The 19,310-nt window shown below is 42.0% G+C and overlaps 2 protein-coding genes across 2 annotated transcripts; both read left to right on the top strand.

Moving 5' to 3' along the window:
* The first annotated feature begins 1,493 nt into the window (after positions 1 to 1,493).
* Positions 1,494 to 2,342, top strand: LOC4342301 (uncharacterized). The gene has a single exon (XM_015790289.3). It carries the CDS (start codon positions 1,621 to 1,623, stop codon positions 2,104 to 2,106), a length of 486 nt encoding a protein of 161 aa, XP_015645775.1. The 5' UTR covers positions 1,494 to 1,620; the 3' UTR covers positions 2,107 to 2,342.
* Positions 2,343 to 3,890: 1,548 nt separating this feature from the next.
* LOC4342300 (uncharacterized) lies at positions 3,891 to 13,733 on the top strand. Its single transcript, XM_015792376.3, has 22 exons — positions 3,891 to 4,059; positions 4,998 to 5,332; positions 5,784 to 5,887; positions 6,335 to 6,403; positions 6,754 to 6,814; positions 7,077 to 7,216; positions 7,718 to 7,907; positions 8,178 to 8,239; positions 8,628 to 8,716; positions 9,034 to 9,112; positions 9,187 to 9,246; positions 9,446 to 9,592; positions 9,681 to 9,719; positions 9,869 to 9,906; positions 10,189 to 10,275; positions 10,629 to 10,794; positions 11,510 to 11,587; positions 11,794 to 11,930; positions 12,192 to 12,268; positions 12,557 to 12,626; positions 12,722 to 12,787; positions 13,253 to 13,733. Exons 1-22 carry the CDS (start codon positions 3,892 to 3,894, stop codon positions 13,379 to 13,381), a joined length of 2,391 nt encoding a protein of 796 aa, XP_015647862.2. The 5' UTR covers position 3,891; the 3' UTR covers positions 13,382 to 13,733.
* The last annotated feature ends 5,577 nt before the right edge of the window (positions 13,734 to 19,310 follow it).

Here is a 19,310-nt window from a genome sequence, read left to right as displayed (position 1 = left end):
ATGAAAAGTAAAGTAAAAGAACAATAAAATGATCTTTAAAATTATGATTTAAAATTTAATTCTAATTGCGGTAGATATAAACAGGAGAGCAACGATGGAGTCGTTCCAATCTGATAGTGTTTGCATAAAGGAAGAGAGATAAACGTCAGGAAATTTAATTAAGAGCGATTAGTCGTCATTGCCACTCATGATTATATAATTAAGAACGGTTTGAGCGTGTGATCACTAAAAGAGAGCCAGCCAGGCCATACATACGTCAAGCATTTTTGCTTGGACAAGTCAATAATACCTAATTATTTTAACCAAGAAAAGCTGATAACAATATCATACTCCATATTTCATCTATTTGGTACTGGGACCGAGTGATACGTGGTAGCAGTAGCACACACTAATTTAGTAATTTTTAGTATGATCGGAAACGTCACTCTGTTTCTCCTACGCAATTAGGTATATTTAACCCAAAGATTTAGCTCTCTCTCTCTCTCTCTCTCTCTCTATATATATATATATATATATATATATATATATATATATATATATATATATATATATATATATATATATATATATATATATATATATATATATATATATATATCTAAGCTTATCGATCTATTGATTGCGTGCTCATCTATATTAGCCCTATACACGAATGAATGAGAAGTTGAGAACAGCGCAAAAAAAAAAAACATCCACCTTATTAGTCAATAGCTAAATTTATGATACTTATAACACATTGGAGGAAAACATTGTTAGTTGCCACCGACGAATTAAAGTCGAATTCCACAAACATGATCTTAACCAACAAATCAAATTTCTTCCATAATGATGGTAGTATGATTATGTCAAACATGATCTCAACTGACAAATCAATTTTCTTCCCAAATGATAGTAGTACTTATCACCATTTCAGTTAGTTAATTAACAGTTATTAGTCAACTGATGGTGCCATGTCATACGGTGAGTTCTCATTTCCCCCGTGGTGATTAGTGATTAGATTGAACGGATTTCTCCCCTATTTGCTCGGAGTTACGGTGATGATCCGAATGTATTGGAGCCATGCATGCCGTGGCCTTTGATGCATGTAGATCCAGCTATATACGGATAAGATTTTAAAAAAAACCCAATGCATTTTTCCTTTTACCATTCATTTCGGCGAACCATTGTTCTGTCGATCCATCGGTATCCTGGTCAATTGGCAAGTTGACGAAATGCCCCATGAGCTTAATTTGCTGGTTGGTTTATCAGATACATCCAAATTCAAATGTAAAACTTAAATTTATTTTGAGTTGGTTTTGAGATTTTTTTCATTGTAATTTATTTTTAGCACTGGTTTTTAAATCACTAAGAAAACAACCCATTTTGATGAATTCGTTTATTTTGTCCCACAAAACTAATAGCACTATCCACTTTGAACAAACAAGATTTATTTAATTATGACCATTCGCTAATCCGGCCAAGACCTTTCTCTCTTCTCTCCCTCTATAAAAAGCCTCTTCCTCATTTCCTCTTCCATTTCTTCTCCTACTTGTTGGCTTCTATCTCCTGTTAATTAATTTCTCAAGATTAGTAGTAAAAGGGTAGGGTATTAGTGGCGTGATTAATTTGGCGGGAGCAGCGATGAGAAGTGGCGGGAGCGGCGGCGGCGGCGGCGGCAAGCTGGTGAGCTGGCTATGGCGGGCGCCGCGCCGGGCGCTGTGCCGCGCGCGGGACTTCTACGTGCGGAGCATCACCGGCTGCGCCGGCCACCTCCCGCCGGACGCCGCCTTCGGCTACGGCTACCCGACGTTCGCCGCCCCGACGACGCCGACCATGTCGAGGAACAGCAGCTTCGCCTCCTCCCGCTACTCCGCCGGCGGCGGCGGCGACGACGACATGCGCGAGCTCGTCCGCGCCGCGTCGCAGAGGCTGGCGGCGGAGCGCGCCGCCGCGGCCGCGGAGCCGGCGACCGTGCCGCGGAGCCAGAGCGTGGCCATGGCGAGGATCGACGAGGACCGGCCGTGCGAGTTCGCCGGAGTTGGGCTGGTGTTCCCCCGGAGCCAGAGCTGCGCCGTGGGCGCCGGCCGCGTCGGTGGGCGGAGGGGGAGGGTAGCTGCCGTGGCATGAACCACCGCCGCCGATCGCCGCCGGCGATTCTTGCGTGCGGTGAGGCGTAGAACGAAAGCGAAGGACACGAACACACGACGTGTTCTTGTTCAAATTTCGATGTTTTCTTTTTCTTCTGCTCCAAAATTTGCAGCTGCGATCTGTAATTCTTGTTGTTTGCCACTATTGATCTTCATTTTTTTATATTGTTCTTGTTCATCTGTAAACATCCCATTAAGAAGAACAGAATTAAATTACTCGTTTGGTTGGCTTGGTCGACCGAGGTAAAAAACTGAGAGGATTTTTAAGGTGATTTTCACCCTAGGCGAGATGGATTCAAAGATATATCAGATATCTTTGAATTTCGGGTGAATTTTCAAGCTAGGGAGATAGATTCGAAGATATCTGCATCAGAAATCTTGAGGTAGATTTCGTCGGCAGCCCATGCGATCCTATCCTTGTGTCGATTGGTGTTGAATAATTCATCTGGAGTAGTATGCGGAGTCAAATCCCGTTTTAACCAGTCAACGGTACACCAACCATTCGGAAACCGAAATGGTGAAAGCTCTGTCACTATTTTGTTCTCTATTATCCAATGCAGGATTATCTTTAATTTTTTGTTTGAGATGTAACGGTTGCTTGAAGGAACGTATCAAAACAAAGGGCCTCATCGGTTGCCCTATAGTTTATAAGCCAAAGCCAAAATTTAAATTTTAAAACTTGATTTTGAATTTGATTTTAATGTTTTTTCAACATAGTTTTTTTCAACTTTGGCTTTTCAATCACTAAGAACATACATACAAAAGTTTTACTCACATATCATTTTTTAATCGCTAATAAGCCGTTATGGCTTATAATAAGATGCGGGCAACCGATGGGGACCAAAGGATTGGAATATCTAAGAAAATTTCTTATACACGCCTTATAGAGCATTTTGAGATTATCAAATTCCTATGGATTAATTTCTTAATTCTTATGCCCCAAATGACACTTCTCCTTTTGTCTCTCTACTTCCTCTCTCGTATCCACCAAATTCCTGTGCATTTTTATATCTCCATGAGATTTGGTAGCGCGTGACATTGTAACACGCGTGTTTTTGTAATTTAGAGTATGACCAACAACTTACTTATTCTATTCTATATCCTCAGATTTAAATCGCATCCAACAGAATCTTCCAATAATCCAGGTTCCCAACTCCGGGTATTGCGAGATGAAGGAGGAGTTGGCCACGCGGTGCGCGCATAGGGATCAGGGTATTGCGAGATGAAGGAGAAGCTGGCCACGCGGTGCGCGCATAAGGAGCAGCAGAAAAAACTAATTTTCTCTGTTGGTAGTTAAAGGGAGGGAGGGGTTACTGATTAGTTTTCTCACTTCCTATATTCATTTTAGAAGCTTAAAAAAACATAGCTTTGGGATTTGATTATTGTCAATCTCTTGGTGATGCTCTTAGAATATTGCGTTCCAAAGGAGTACTAGATTTTCTTTAAAAGGAATCACATAGAACACACCACCTATATATACCTAGCCCTACCATATTTTTAAACTAAGTAAAAGTCACTAAGTTTCAATTTTTCAAAATTTTCTTCGAACTTAACCATAAACATCAAACTTCTACACCACAACTATTCTTACTGTTGGGCTTGGCCCAGCCGCGCCGAACACTGTCGCAAAACCACGAAGCTGAAGCCTAGTTGGGCCGGAAAGGAATATCCAAGAAGTGTTGGTCCGAAACGTGGCAGCAAGAAACATTTTGGCCCATTTGAGAGCCCACAAGCTATCCGGCCCATCTTCTATAAGAACGAAACGATGATACCATCGTGTCAGTCTCGACTCGTCGGCTCGCCTCCTCCCTTCGCCGTCGCCGATCTCTCTCTCCGCCTCGCCTCCTCCGCCGCGCGCCGCCCGTACGACGGCGCCGCCGCCTCCATGGCGCAGTACCACCTCAGCGCGCAGCTACGCGGCCACGAGGATGACGTAAGCGTCCCCTCCTCCCTCCCTCCCGCACCTCTCGGCGTCGCTTCTCGCCTCGTCTCCGCTTTGCTTCTCCCGCAAGTCTGCGCGATTCCGCCGTCGTTCCCCGATCCGAGCGCTCGCCGGTGGGGGGCTCGGGTCCGCTCGCGGACGCCGCGGGCTGCGGTATCGATCTGCTATAGTAGGGCGATGGCGCGTTTTGTTGCGGGGACGGCGGTGCTGCTTGCGGCTCCGAATTGGGGGTAGCTCGACCTAGCTTGGTTGCGCTCGCTGTTCTAGCTCTCGCGCTCTCCTCCTGTTTGTTCGGTGCCTTACTTGGGTTCGTAGATTTCAAACGCTCGTGCATTGCTAGTTTAGTTTAGTTCGGTCGGCAAGCTTGCTTAGTGTCAGAGCCAACTGCTGTTTTGATTGCTAGTTCGGTCGGCAAGTTCTACCCAATCTATCGCATGTGAATTCACTGTGTTACTGTGGATTTTGGGGGTTTAGTGGAGGGTTATCGTGGATGTCCTCGCCAGTGATTATTGTACTTTGGGTAATTAGTAGATTGGTGAACTCGTGAGTGATCAGTTGCTTGGTCTCAAATTTGATGTGATTCTCTTCATTTCGTATCACAGTAGAACTTCCTGTTCCCTGCTCCACCCGATCTCAGTAATTCAGTCCCATCCAGAATGTTCCTTGTCAATTTGACAACATTTTCGTCCTTTTTTTTTCATTACAAAGCATGTTTTGTTATGCATGTCTGTGCCTGTAGAATGCGTATCTTATATGACATGAGCTAATTGCAGCTTTTCTTTGTGCGATCCTCAGGTTTTTCAATTTCAGCGCAATATAGTTCAATTATGCTTATTGTGCCCTTCCACATTAACAACACATTCTTCTAATTTTACATTTGCAAGCACACTTGTTTCATGGTCTGCTTATTGCGATTTACTCCTCAACAGGTTCGTGGCATTTGTATCTGTGGGGATGCTGGGATTGCAACATCCTCAAGAGACCGGACAGTGAGATTCTGGACACAGCACCCAGAAAAGAAGCATGAATACGTTCTCTCGAAGACTCTTGTTGGACATTCCAGTTTTGTGGGACCATTGGCTTGGATCCCTCCTTCAGACCGCTTTCCTGAAGGAGGACTTGTTTCTGGTGGAATGGATACTCTTGTTTTGCTCTGGGATTTGCATAAAGGAGAGGTTGTTGAGACTATGAAGGGTCACACTTCACAAGTTACTGGACTTGCTGTAGACAACAATGGCGACATCATCTCTTCATCCATGGATTGGTAGGTTTTCTCTGAGAAATCAATATAATTCTATGCTGCTTTCTTATATGGCTTGGTTCTGTTTCTGCTTGCTAATTACTATCCTATGCTAATTTCATTAAAAAAATGTATGTTGTCAATGGCATAATGTAACATGCTATGATAATTTGTATAGCTTTGGCACCTTCTTATTTATGGATCACTCATTTTCTTTCATTTTGTGCCAATTCATGTTTCTACTTCTGTTTCCTTTTCCTTTGAGGCTCTGTTGCAAATGTTACTACTAATAATTTGTGTCAAAAGCTGCCTCTAAGTATTTGGTATTTTAGGCACACGCATCTGCTATTTACTCTTTCTTAAATTGTTTGTTCTAATGACAGGATGGCCTAATACTAATAAACAATTAAGGGTCCTTATTAGAGTGGTTTATTGTTGTCCTATCTGATATATGTATTGCCAATTGTCCATACAGCACTGTAAGACGGTGGAGAAATGGCAGTGTAGTAGAGGTTTGGGAAGCTCACAAGGTTGCCGTGCAAACTGTTCTGATGCTGCCATCTGGAGAACTATTTACTGGTAGAGCATCTGTTATGCCTTCACATTTATTTCGTTTTTACTTGGTACTTGTTTATTTTCTGTATTTGTGCACTGGCACCTTGTTCATAACTGATCCAATGTGATTGGTTTGAGCTTCCTATCAAACTTTTGGAATCTGATGGTTTACTGGAAATATCCCGAAAGCAATGGTTCATCTGGAATTGTTTTGGCTTTTTGAAAGTACTTATAATAGTAATTCTTATTGGATGTACTAAGTAGCTATGTGTCTAGCAACCGCTACCTTAGAGGCGAAGGAAAATGGGTTTACTAGTATAGGTAAACGTCTCAATTTCCACAATACAGTGCAGGGGGTACAAAATGCATACTGAACCTCAATTTATTATAGTGTTTCCTGGGACTTGTTCTGAACAAATGTGACCAAAAATTCGTCAAATGATCTATTGATGCTTTTCCTCCTTCATACAGGCTCAAGTGATTCCACAATTAAGTTTTGGAAAGGAAGGACATGTCTACATACATTCACAGGACATGCAGGTTATTTGCCTGTTCCTAATGCATAATACTCTGTTTATTGTTTATACTTTCTTGGACATTGACACAAATGTATATGTGTGCAAGGGTGCTTCTACTGTAATAGTGTGGTTCACCAGATAGCTGAGAGTTGTCAATTTTACTCTGGTCAATTTTTTTTTCTCACTTTAGAATTGATTCTGGTTGCACTGGAGCAAAATGTTATGCATTTGTTTTATGCAAAGAGAAAAATATCATTTATGAATTGATTGTCAGTGCCCTTCTCAATATATAAGCATAAGTTTGTTTTTGTGTTTTGTTGCTAGCTCACCCATGTTTATTTGACCTCATTTTGTGTAACATTGTTACGGCAGATACTGTTCGATGTTTAGCACAAATGCCAGGGCTCGGGATCCTCTCTGCCTCACATGATGGGTGAGTAACCAGCTTCACTTACAAATAGAGAGATAAAAACTGTCGGTTTGTCTCGAACTAGAAAAGCAGCACATTTACATTATTGTTTGATCATTGTTATTGCTGTTGCTTCTTCTAAGGCCTACTTCTCATGCAGGGGCCCTTTGGTTTACTAAAAAAATTTAGCCACCCCTTAATCCTTTTTTTTAAAATTTTATCACACACATGTGCATCACTGTATTTTATCACGCACGCTCGCAAATGATATTTTGTTTGGTCACAGCACTATTAAGGTGTGGGCATTAACTGGCCAGCCCCTGTTGGAGATGATTGGACACACTTCTCTTGTGTATTCTGTGGACGCACATTCATCTGGGGTAATTGTTAGTGGCAGTGAAGATCGATCTGCCAAGATATGGAAAGGTGATTTGTTCTGCGTTCTTCTTAGACTGAGTTCATGTTAAAATTCAGTAGTATTTTTTCATTGGATTGATTATACTTGCATAGTCAACTCATGAGTCCTACCATGAACATTTGTTCCAAACAATTTCTGAACTGATTTTTCCATTGTGAAGTGCAATCCGTTTTACAAACTCCTTTGTCTAAAGAAATGTAACTTTGTAGTTAAAATCATTATGTAAGATTCAGCTTCCTCTGCTCCAGATCTGATCTTAACTAGTTTTGTATATGACACCTTGGTATGGTAGTTGGTAGTACATGTTTGTATTCACATTTCTTGCTTTTGTAACAAAGGAAACGATCTTTGAGGTGAAACCCAGTGAAGTGTATGTTTTGCTAAGCAGGGATCATGCATGCTTTTTCAAAAAAAAGGGTGTTTTGTATGGTTGTTATAAGTATGTAGCAGAATGCACATTAAGCACCTCATGTACTTGATCAAATGACTTTGCTAGTTGTATAATGCAGATGGGATCTGTGTTCAAAGCATTGAACACCCAGGTTGCATATGGGGTGCTAAATTCTTGGAAAACGGAGATATTGTAACTGCATGCTCTGATGGAATCGTGAGGATATGGACAACTGACAATAATAGGTTTTGCAGTGATGAGGAGCTTGCAGCTTTTACAGATCTTATTTCTCAGTACATACTTAGTAGGTTGGTTCGCTTTGCTTCTTGAATTATTCTATTTATGTTCTATGCGAAGTATTGACATCTTCTCAACGTGCCCCCCCCTCTTTTGGGTATCAACGTGACCTAATTGTAACCTTATCGGTATGCATAAAGGATGCATAAAGTAGTCTATTTACAGTTTAGACATGATTCTTTTAATCTTTTTATTTGAATAATAGAACCTGATGTTTATTCATGCAATATCAAGTTTTAATTTGACCGATAGTTTTTGTGCCTTTTATTTTGCTTGTATAGAAAGACTGTCGGTGGATTGAAGTTGTCGGATCTACCAGGAATTGAGGCACTGCAAGTTCCAGGTCACATACCTCATTTCTTATCAATTTTTTTAGATTATTGTTGATATTCCTACGTTGCTTAAATATACATAGAAAATTCTTAAGCTGTTTGCCTTTTTTTTTTAAAAAAAATAAATCAAAACAGCATGCTACTAGAGTTAAGAAGCATAAGAATTAGACTTGATCTCTAAATGAAGTTTTGTACTTGAAAGTACTTTGTGGGTTTATGCTAAATTAGACTTTTGGAAATGTCTAGAGTATTTTGATAAAATATTGCAGTTGTGAAACTCAATTGTCTACCGATTCTTTAGTAACTTTGTGATGTTCAAGTTGAAGGAATGAAAAGTTCATCTTTCTTTATCTTTGCATAATAGTATCATCATTTTTGAACTTGTTTGCTTGTAAGCAGGAAACTCTGATGGTCAGACACTGATTGTTAGAGAAGGGGACAATGGTGTTGCTTATTCTTGGAATTCAAAAGAGCTAAAATGGGACAAAGTAAGCACTTTTGTGCTTTTAGTATCTCCATTGTGTCCCCCCTAAGTTGCCATTCCTTCACATGAGATAATATGAATGTTGAAGGTGTCTTTTCATTATTTGCTGTTTGATATTGATAAATATATTTAACTTAAATGCAACCTATGCAATTTGACATACCTATGAGGTATTAGCATTATAGGGAGCTTAACACATTTACTGCGTAACAGGTGTCATAAATGATGCTCTCTGTTTATATTTTTCCATGCCCATGCTTGACCTGCACTTTGTTTTGATTTTATATGTGATTTTACCTTGTTATTAAAAAATCATGCTAGATTGGTGAAGTAGTGGATGGACCTGGGGATGCTGCAGCTGCACCAGGCCAGTTTCATGATGGTGTTCGTTATGATTTTGGTAAGTTGCCTTCTGTTGGATATATTTTTGTGCTAACCTCATCATTTACTTATGTTCATCTGAAATCCATGCAGTTTTTAATGTTGACATTGGAGATGGAGAGCCTATGCGAAAGCTACCCTATAATCGATCAGGTATGCCTCTTTTTTTTAATGCTTTTGTCTGCTACTGGTTCTAGAGTAACCCAATTAGTATTATAATTCATATGCTTACTTTACAAAAGAGAGTTTTACCATTTAAGTGTCCACTAAATGCAAGGTCCTTTGCTTGCATGTGCATTTACCTTTAGAGACTCTCTTGACATCACTCTGACACTCGCGTACTTTCTTGCAGATGATCCGTATGCAGTTGCGGACAAATGGCTCCTGAAGGAGAATCTCCCTTTGACATATCGCCAACAAGTGGTAGAATTTATACTACAGAATTCTGGCCAGAATAATTTTGTTCCAGATCCATCTTTTCGGGACCCCTACACTGGAGGTATATGTTTTTTTCCATCGTTTTATTTATATTTTTTTATTTGCCAGTTATGGTGTTGCTGTTGACATTTGAGTTGTTTATGGTTCAGCTAATGCATATGTACCTGGGCAATCAGCGTCTTCAACTGGTATGTGTCCACTGATATGAAAATAGAGATCTAACTGATCTATTTTATTACTTTTGTTGTATTCAGTGATAATGGCTTTGCTCCCTTTCCCCACTCTCCTTTTTTTGCTTCTTCACAAGTCCTAACATAATGTTCAAACTTGTTTTCAGTTAGTGCTCCTAAACCAACTTTCAAGCACATACCAAAGGTAATACTCACCTTTGTCATTGTTGATTGTGGATTTACTGTTATTGTTAATAACTTAATGTAGTGACTGAACAGTTAACATACATATGAATTAGCACCCTGTACCAAGATCTTGTAACTTGTTATTTTGTAAGCACATGGGCTCGTACACATCTGATATATCTATTATTTGTGTTAAATTGGTTGGTGCTTAGTGCCTTAGTGGAATTAGCTGCTACTATCATTTTGTGTTGCAACCTGTAACCTGTTGCAATTTTACTCAAAATTTGCTTATGCTTTGCAGAATGGAATGCTGACATTTGAGACGGCTCAGTTTGAGGGAATTCTTAAGAAACTCTCTGAATTCAATGCAACACTTTCATCTAATTTGGTAATTTCAAAAATCATTTGTTGGTGAATTTGTTTCTTCTGATAATTTAGTATTTTCTCCCAGAACCTGGGAAGTTTAGCTTGGTTTATACCATCCTGTCATCCTGTGTACTATTTTGAAGTTTAGAACTATGTTGGTGTTTTAATGCTTTAGTTCGTAGGCAATGAGTTTTAAGCATTGATACAGACCATTCCCACCGTTTGAGTCTCTTTTTTTTTTCTAGCTGTGTACCTAGCCTGTTTGGAGTGCAGGAATGTCCTCAATTCTTGCAGGGACAGAAATTTTCCTATGAAACTCCTTTATTTCAACTTAGTGCCTTCTTTGAACTTAATCATTGACTTCTTTCAATTCAGGAACAGAAGGAACTATCTTTGTCTGAGATCGAGTTGTCCAGATTAGCTGCCATAGCAAAAGTATTGAAAGAAACATCATTTTATCATACAAGTAAGCTTGCAGATGCTGACATGACCTTGCTGCTGAAAATGTTGAAGTCTTGGCCTACACAAATGATGTTTCCAGGTACATGCTTTTCTCTTGAAATTTTCAACTGATGATCACTGAAACAAATCCTTGAAATTTGCATTTAATTAAAGGAAAATGAATAGAAGAAAATCATTATGAACTGTAATAAGAAGGAAGCAGTTTAGATAAATTATTACAGAATTTCTGTTAAGGTTTTCCTTTGACTGGGAATTTCTGTAACAATAACAATAGGAATTTAGTTACTGCTTAAAACTATAACATATATGTTTTTCCAATTGTAAAAGTAGTGACTCCTTTAGTGGTCGTATTGCAACCATCAAAAGTGTTTAGAAGATCTAAAGTTGGATGTCTCTTATTAACAAAATTGTGTATGTGTGGGTGTTAGAAACAAGTGAAGCCAATAGTCATACCCACTAATGAGAATCAAGCATCTTAATCTCTTAATCTTAGTCCAAGCACCATAAAATACAAACCAATCAAGGAAATGTATTTAGTTAAGTCCTTCTATTGACCTTTCCAATGCAGAAACAAAGTACAGGTAAAAATAGGAATGTTACACCCCCTTTTCTCTTATACAGAACAGAAGTAGTTCTGTTCATGCCATAAACCATGTACCGCATATACTTTAGACAATATAACATCGAGTGAAGATTTATTCTAGGCTATTCAGTTGCTTGGGATCACGTTTCTTGACTTTTGTAGGATTTAGCTTGCAATCCATCTGAAATATTTGTCCATCTCTATCTTGCAGTTATTGATTTTCTGAGGATGTTTGTGTTGCATCCTGATGGAGCCACTCTACTTCTCAAGGCTATTGAAAGTGGAAATGGTACAGCTTGGATATATCCTGTCTGTGAATGTTTTATTTGCCTTGTCTGAACTATCTTTACTCTTCGAGCTTAGATTATCTTTGTTATCTTCATTACATCTCTTTATGATTGCTGCCAACTAATGTTTTCTTTCATACTATTGTGAAATTCATCGTTTTGTTAGTATTACTCCAAGTATTAACTACAGTTACTCATGAACTGCCAGATGTACTTGCCGAGACTTTCCATAAGGTTGTAACGCCACCTGTGCAGCCACCAAATGTGCTTACAACCCTTAAAGCAGTTACTAACTTATTTGACAAGCCATGCTTGCACCAATGGTTGAGAATCCATGGCATGGAGGTCAGTTCTTGAACTACATACGGTCATTTTGTTCTGTAATGCATAAATGTAACCATTAGTTCATTTTATTTGTTGTATTATAATCACAACATCTAGTGACCAATGCAAGCGTCTCCTTTGTGGGATCACTAGTCCGCAAAACATAACTAGCTTTGGTAGACACTTAGATTGACAAGAGTTTGTTGTTTTTCTGCTCAGACTCTAGGAATTATTATTTAATCTATTTTTAGGAGACTGATATTTTTTGTTTGCTAATTTCAGATTATTGATTCAGTATCAAGCTGTAAGACAACTTTTAGCAAGAATGCTCACCTGGCATATTCCACACTTCTACTCAAGTAAGTCACAAGTTGAATTCCGTGTAATCATGCTTACAGATTCTATTTTGTCATAATTTTGGATAATACCTGTTCTGGTCATGAAAACATGTTGTTTTGGACATTGACATGCTCTTGAGATGTAATTTTGAATATCTATGTATGATATTTTGTAAGGTCCAATAAAGCTGTTATGAATGTACTTTATGAAACATTAATGCTCAAAATTTTGAGAAAGTTTGCATGAGCGGGGGGACTAATAAGCATGCACAAAATGTTGATGTTTGATTTCCTACATCTTTCTCCCAGTTATGCTGTTCTTTCAATCGAATCAAAGGATGAACAAAGTCAGGCACAGATACTTTCTGCTGCCCTTGAAGTGAGTTTCTCTTATCTGAACTTTGTAATTATGTGATCGTTACAGTGTTTTCAGTCCACCCATTGTTACATCTTCTTTATTTGAAAATTCAACAGATCGCTGAAGACGACACCCAAGTTGCTGATTCGAAATACCGGGCCCTTGTTGCAATCGGCTCTCTCGTATCCTTCTCAATGATACACAACACAATGCTTAGTACTCCCTCCGTTTCACAATGTAACACTTTCTAGTATTGCCCACATTCATATGCTTCATCCGTTTCACAATGGAAGTCATTCTAGCATTTCCCACATTCATATTGATGTTAATGAATCTAGACAGTACTGTCTAGATTCATTAACATCAATATGAATGTGGGAAATGCTAGAATGACTTCCATTGTGAAACGGATGAAGCATATGAATGTGGGCAATACTAGATAGTATATGTACTGTCTAGATTCATTAACATCAATATGAATGTGGGAAATGCTAGAATGACTTACATTGTGAAACGGAGGGAGTAGATGTTAATGAATCTAGTATTGTGAAACGGAGGAGTATTAAATGTTTTCAATAGCTTTCTTTCTTTCTTTCACAACAGTACAAAAATATGTTTTGGCCGTGTTGTCCTTAACCTTACCCCAGATGTTGAATGGCCTTGTGAAGTCCATTGCTCTTGATCTTGATGTTAAGAGTGTTGCGAACACCGCAAGAGCTTCAAAGGACTCGAAGATCGCTGAAGTTGGAGCCGACATCGAGCTTCTGACAAGATGATAAGATGGCCGAAGACTCGCAGACGGTTGGTAGTACGTCCCCCCTTGCTGGAGGCGACATTGTTCATGATACTGCTCATCAGTCACCATGGAGCCGTCACTCGTGCAGGGAGGCAGTTTAGTGTTTAGCCCGTGCACCTGGTGGCGCCGGTCGTGGGGTAGGGTCAGGTTTGCAACTCGGTTGCTCGTTGCGCCTTCTTGTAACAAACAGCTTGTGTTTTTGAGCTTGAATCACCCGGCCTGAGCAAAAGGTTTGTTTTTAAGCCGATGTTTTTACGTGGGTTTATGATTAGATAGCTGCACCTATACACTTTTATCCAGAAACGGCAATCCCAATTCAATTCTTTCACAAACCTGGTTTAAACTTTCCTCATCTGTGTTGTTATCAAGGGCGCTTGTTCTGGGCTGTGCACCTTTTGTGTTGAAGTTACTGGACTACCTCTGTCGGAGAATGAACTCCTCCACCAGGGAACCGTGAGGCCCCTCTTTGTGAGTTCGGCCGGGGGCAGCGGGTGAGATTCGAGGATTCGGTGAGTAAAGCTGTGTGATTTTGAGGGGTTCAATCCCCTAAAGACAATGAGACAAAAGAGGTTTATACATGTTCGCGCCGCTGAGAAACGTAATACCCTACTCCTGTGCTTAGCTGATCTTATGAGAAATTACAAGATCTCCTTGTTGGGGTAGAAGGTGTTGATCATCAGGGGCTCCAGCCCCCCCTCCTACTAGGCCTGTACCTCCTTTTATCTCTCAAGGGATTACCACATGGGCCAAAAACATAACTTAGTGGAGAAGGATTACAATCTTTGCATTAAATGCATGTCTTGTCTCTTGACTTGGGAAGCAAGCGCACGTCATCTTGATGATGAGGCCTGTCAAATCTTGCCGCCTGACACGGGGGGTGCCCCTGTCAGTCACCATTTAATGGGTGAGGACTTCTGGGCTCCTATTACACCAGGAAACGGGAGCCTTGCTTTGACCAGAGCGGGAGGACCGACTCCGGCTAGGATAAGAGGATGAGAACCTCTCACCATCATTATTTGATGGGACATGTCGGGCTGTGTCACGCCCGGAAATTCACCAGTAATTTCCGAACTTATTTGTGCATAAAATCCTCGTCCAGAAATCAGCCGAGGTACACAAACTGACAATTTAATATACAGATTCATCAAATTAACTAAAACGATAAATACTTACTTAAGAGGCACTTAGTCCTCACCAAGAAGAAAATTGCAGCGGAAAATAAAATCTAGCGAAGCTCCGGCTCCACTCCCACAGGCAGCTCAACTGGGGTATAAGCCAAACGTCTTCTCCTTCTGGATCCTTTTTCTTCAACTGAGGTTGATTGATTATTGCAAGGTGAGCATATGACATACTCAGCAAGCCACACAGCAAATATGCAAGTGCACAAGGATACCAAAGGATGGCATAATATAGGCTCATTTGCAAAGGCAGCATTTAGCAAAACATTTAAGAGAAGTAAAACAGTGGAGTAATTAATCAGAAATTTTAATCAACACCGAACAGCACACCCATGCTGCACAGGCCCAACCATTCTGAACAACCATACCCGGCTGAACAGATCTAACTCCAAACCAGGAGCTAAGCAAATTATTACCAGGTATAACATCCATAATTATTGTCAGAGGTGTGGGACTAATCACGAAAAACATTGCTCAACTCGCCCATAACCGCGGGCACGGCTATTCAAATAGTTTTACTCTGGCCAGAGGTGTACCACTGTACCCACAAGACACAGCCTCAACATCATGTCTACCATGCGTCGCGATACTGGAAAGTACCCGAATAGAGGCTGTGACAATACCCTCTGCATAACACAACTCACCACAGTGCACCATTCCTGGATCATAATCACCCCCTTATAAAACAAGGCATGGACTCCCCAGCGACCCCCGTGGGCTTATCTCCGCCACTTCTCAGTCTGGTGCTCCGCAATGAACCATGTTATACAAAAGGTAAAGCCGTTGCCCACGCTGGCTTGTGGTTGGCACGGTTAATGTTTCACAATAGTAGCTCGCGAACCGGTCCTTAATTGTCATGAGCACGACTCTCAAAACCATGTGCTCACAACCCACCATTATCAAGTTTTAGTTGGCAAGTAATTAATTAACCAATCACGATTAACCATCGTGAACTATCATTAAACCATCATTAAATAATAATGAATCATAAGTTATCCCAATAGTGTGCTAATGTTTCTAAGCATGGCTAAGCAATCACATCTAATATCTAGCTGAACCAATATATAAAGCTCAACTAGTCAAATTATAATAACCCAAGGTATCAAGGATTAAAGTAATCAATGCAAACAGGCCATAACAAAGGAATAGATTCACACCACCCAGTGACATTCGAAAATAAATGCACAGTTGAAATAAATAGAGAATTTAAATATAGGATCAACATGCTCAAAGGATTGTGTTTAGGATCTGTGTGACTTGCCTTGCAATAATCGGTCTTCAATTAATCTTCTTGAATACTTCCGGCGCATTCGCGAACCTTCACAACGACGAAAACGACAAGCTAACACGCAAAACGAAGAAAAAGACTAATAAAAACCAAATAAACAATACATAAAAAGTAAACAAACATGTAGATCATAATTTTAGATGAATTATGAGACTTGAACGGCCTCATTCTGACTTCATATGAATTTATTATGAATTTTACAAGATTAAATCTAATTAAAGCCCATTTAAAAAGAATTAAATAAATTTAATTCAATTTATGGACAATTTTAATATGTAGATCTTTATTTTATATAATTTTTTCAACTTGAACCACATTAAACTGAGTTAAGATGAATTAGTTATGAATTTTTAAAGATTAAATCGGATTAAAACACTTATATGGATTTTAATTGAATTATGACGCAATAATGAATTATTTTTGAAAAGGAAAAGAAGGATTATTGCGTCAGCGGCTAGGGTTTGCGGTGGACCGGGTGCACGGCAACGGTTCACGAGAACGGACGGCCGAGATCGATCCTATCCAAAACGGACGGCCGAGATCGAACGGTCCACGACCGGCTTACGGGAAACGGCAACGATGACGTCAGCGACGACGGCAGCGATGACGTCAGCACCGGCGGCGACTCGGGCGGCTCGGACGCGCATGCTCGCCGGCGAACGACGGCGCGGCGACGCGAACGGAGGGCACCAACGGGTAGAGGACGACGCGGCGAACTCACCGGTGACCAAAACCACGGCGGAAGAGCAACAGACGGCGCCGGCGACGAGGAAGAAGCGGCGGCGGAGATCGGGTCGACGGCGGCGACGGTGCTCCGGCGATCTTCGACGGCGGCGAAGGGGCGGACGGGGACGGCGACGACTTGGCGATCCCGACGGTGGCCTTCCCGAGCGACGACGACGACCGTAGCGACGGCGGCGCACGGCTGGACGAACGGCGGCGACGGCGGCGCAAAAGCTCATGAGGCTAGGGCGCTACACACGACGGCGGGCGAAGGCGAGAGAGGCGGCGGGTAGAGGAGAGCTCGGGGATCCTTTTAAAGGGGCTAGGAGGCGGCGGCGAAGGCCCACGGCTGCCGTCGACGAGAAGGAAAGATTGGGGAAAAACGAATCCGAATCCAACTCGAATCCGCCTATTTCCAAAGGAAATTGACCGGAGTTTCTATAAGAGAAAAGGAAGAGGAGATCGAGGAGATTATTTCCCCTCAATCGATTTCACCGGAGAAGGAAAGGAGCGGCCGGATTGGAAAGCGGCGGCGGCGCGGCTAGGCTAGGGTTTCGGGCGGCGGCGGCCGGAGGAAGACGACGGATCCGACAAGTGGGGCCCACCTGTCAGCGACAGAGAGAGAGAGGAGAGCGGCAGCTCGGCGGACTGGGCCGGGGAGGGAGAGAGAAAGAGAGGTTTTGGGCCGGCTTTCGGCCCAAAGCCAAAAGAAGACTTTTAAAAACCTTTTTCAATTTAAATTATTCATGAAATGCAATTCCATTTATTAAAAATACTTCCTTAGCTCAAATAAATCCGAGAAAAATCTAGGAATTATAGAATTAAGCAAAGTATTTAATGAAATTTTATCTAGCCCAATTTTATATTGAGATTTAACAAATTAAAATTAGATCTTCTCTTTTAGGCTTTTAAAATCATTTCTAATAATTCCTTTTAAACAACAATTTATAATTTAAGGATTTTAAACAAGAAAAGCTCTTAACAATTATAATTAGATCATTATTGATCAAATAATTACTGAACTGTTCTTTGTATCATTTAGGAATTGAGCTCCGAAAATTCCGAGAAAATTTCAGAGAGTATAATTAATCATGGAGAATTTAATAAAAAATTAAATCCATCCATGCTTTATATTTAGGAAATTTTATTTCCCACATTTAACTTCACTTGTAAATTAAAGAACATTTAATATAAATTCTATTAATAATTTATTAAATAATTTATAAATCCTGAAACGAAAATCAGGATGTGACAGGCTGCACGTCACCTGACACACGAGCAGCGCACAGGTGCACTACCCCAGTCCCATCGGTCATTCGACCGGTCACAGACCGGTTGAGTGCATTGCACACCGCATTAAATGTGGCGTGGCGCGACTACTCGGGCCGCCATAAATGCGGGTAGGTGGGCACCTGGAGGCGGACACTTAACCCACCGTACATGGTGACCTAGAGAGGGGGTCAGGGGAGCCCGACCCCTAGGCACGGGAGGGGGCGGCCGCCGCCCGACCTCAGGCGGCCCGATCCCCCCTCGGGGGAGGGCCACGTGGCGCCTAGGGCATCCTTTTCCCTCTAGTCTCGGCCAGGGAGTGGCCACCGCCCTACCTCGGACCCGATCCCCCTCGAGGGAGGGCCACGTGGCATTGGGGGGCAGCCTCCTCCGTCCAATCTCTAGAAGGGAGTGGCCGCCACCCCACCTCGGGCCTAACTCCCCTCGGGGGAGGGCCGCGTGTCATTGGGGGGCAGTCTCCTCCGACTAGTCTTTGTGAAGGAGTGGCCGCCACCCCACCTCGGGCCTGACTCCCATCGGGGGAGGGCCACGTGGCCTTAGGGGCAGCCTCCTCCCTCTAAACATGATACCCCTGGGCCCATATCACCGACAGTAGCCCCCGGCGTTAGTCCTGACCAAAACCTTTCCCAGGTGGTCAGGGTTGACGCCAATCTTCTAGTCAGTTGACATGTGGGCCCGATCTTCTATCCTATCATTCTGGGAGTTGGGCGGTGGGAGTTTAGTCACGTTCATACGTCGCCTTAACTTCCCACTGTCCTCCCGGTTTCCGAAGCGCTGTGGGCTCGGGAGTTTAGCACGTACCTTAGGCCGTGAACTTATTTCCTGTATATACTCAGCAAACGTTGTTAGATTCTCTCGGGCCCGTGACCTTACGCCGCGTACCTCGCTTGCCCCTGCCTTTTGTTAACCTCTGTTGGTGTTCTACTTCATCTATTCAAACAATTATTTTCGTGTGAGCGTGAGGACTGAACTTTCCATAGCCAGCAATCTTTACCCGCGATCAAGCCAGGCTAGGCGCCGTAGCCAGCCGGCGGGGCCAAAGCTAGCTGCTATGGAAGAGCCAGCATAGGCGGCCCCGGGCGTCGACGGCGACCAGAGCTCGACGCAGGGCTAGGATAGAGCTAGGAATCGTAGCCCCCACACTTTTAGCAAAGAATCATTTGAATAGATGAAGCGAATACAAACTTTTTGTTACCAAGGGGGGCAAACGAGCGCGCGACACGTGGGTACCGCGGGACCGCGAGGAAGAGATGGGCGAGAGATAAATATAAGCAATAATAATTCTATGCAAACGATTATCTTCGCGCGAGTGCGAGGACTAAATTTTCCATAGCCAACAATCTTCACCCACGATCAAGCCAAGCTGGGCGCTGTAGCCAGCCGTCAGGGCCAAAGCCAGCCGCTACAGAAGAGCCAGCACAGGGGGCCCC

The sequence above is a fragment of the Oryza sativa genome, chromosome 7, assembly GCF_034140825.1.
Source record: "Oryza sativa Japonica Group chromosome 7, ASM3414082v1".
NCBI classification, from domain to species: domain Eukaryota; kingdom Viridiplantae; phylum Streptophyta; class Magnoliopsida; order Poales; family Poaceae; genus Oryza; species Oryza sativa.
Note: the sequence above shows the minus strand (reverse complement) of the source record. Positions and strands in the feature narration are given on the sequence as shown.

What these genes read in the sequence shown, in the direction of transcription:
- LOC4342301 (XM_015790289.3), top strand. Translation starts at nt 1,621, where the DNA reads ATGAGAAGTGGCGGGAGCGGCGGCGGCGGCGGCGGCAAGCTGGTGAGC.
- LOC4342300 (XM_015792376.3), top strand. Translation starts at nt 3,892, where the DNA reads ATGATACCATCGTGTCAGTCTCGACTCGTCGGCTCGCCTCCTCCCTTC. An exon ending in ATCTCTTCATCCATGGATTG is followed by an intron (nt 5,333 to 5,783) that starts GTAGGTTTTCTC and finishes TTGTCCATACAG; the next exon opens with CACTGTAAGACGGTGGAGAA. An exon ending in TACATTCACAGGACATGCAG is followed by an intron (nt 6,404 to 6,753) that starts GTTATTTGCCTG and finishes TTGTTACGGCAG; the next exon opens with ATACTGTTCGATGTTTAGCA.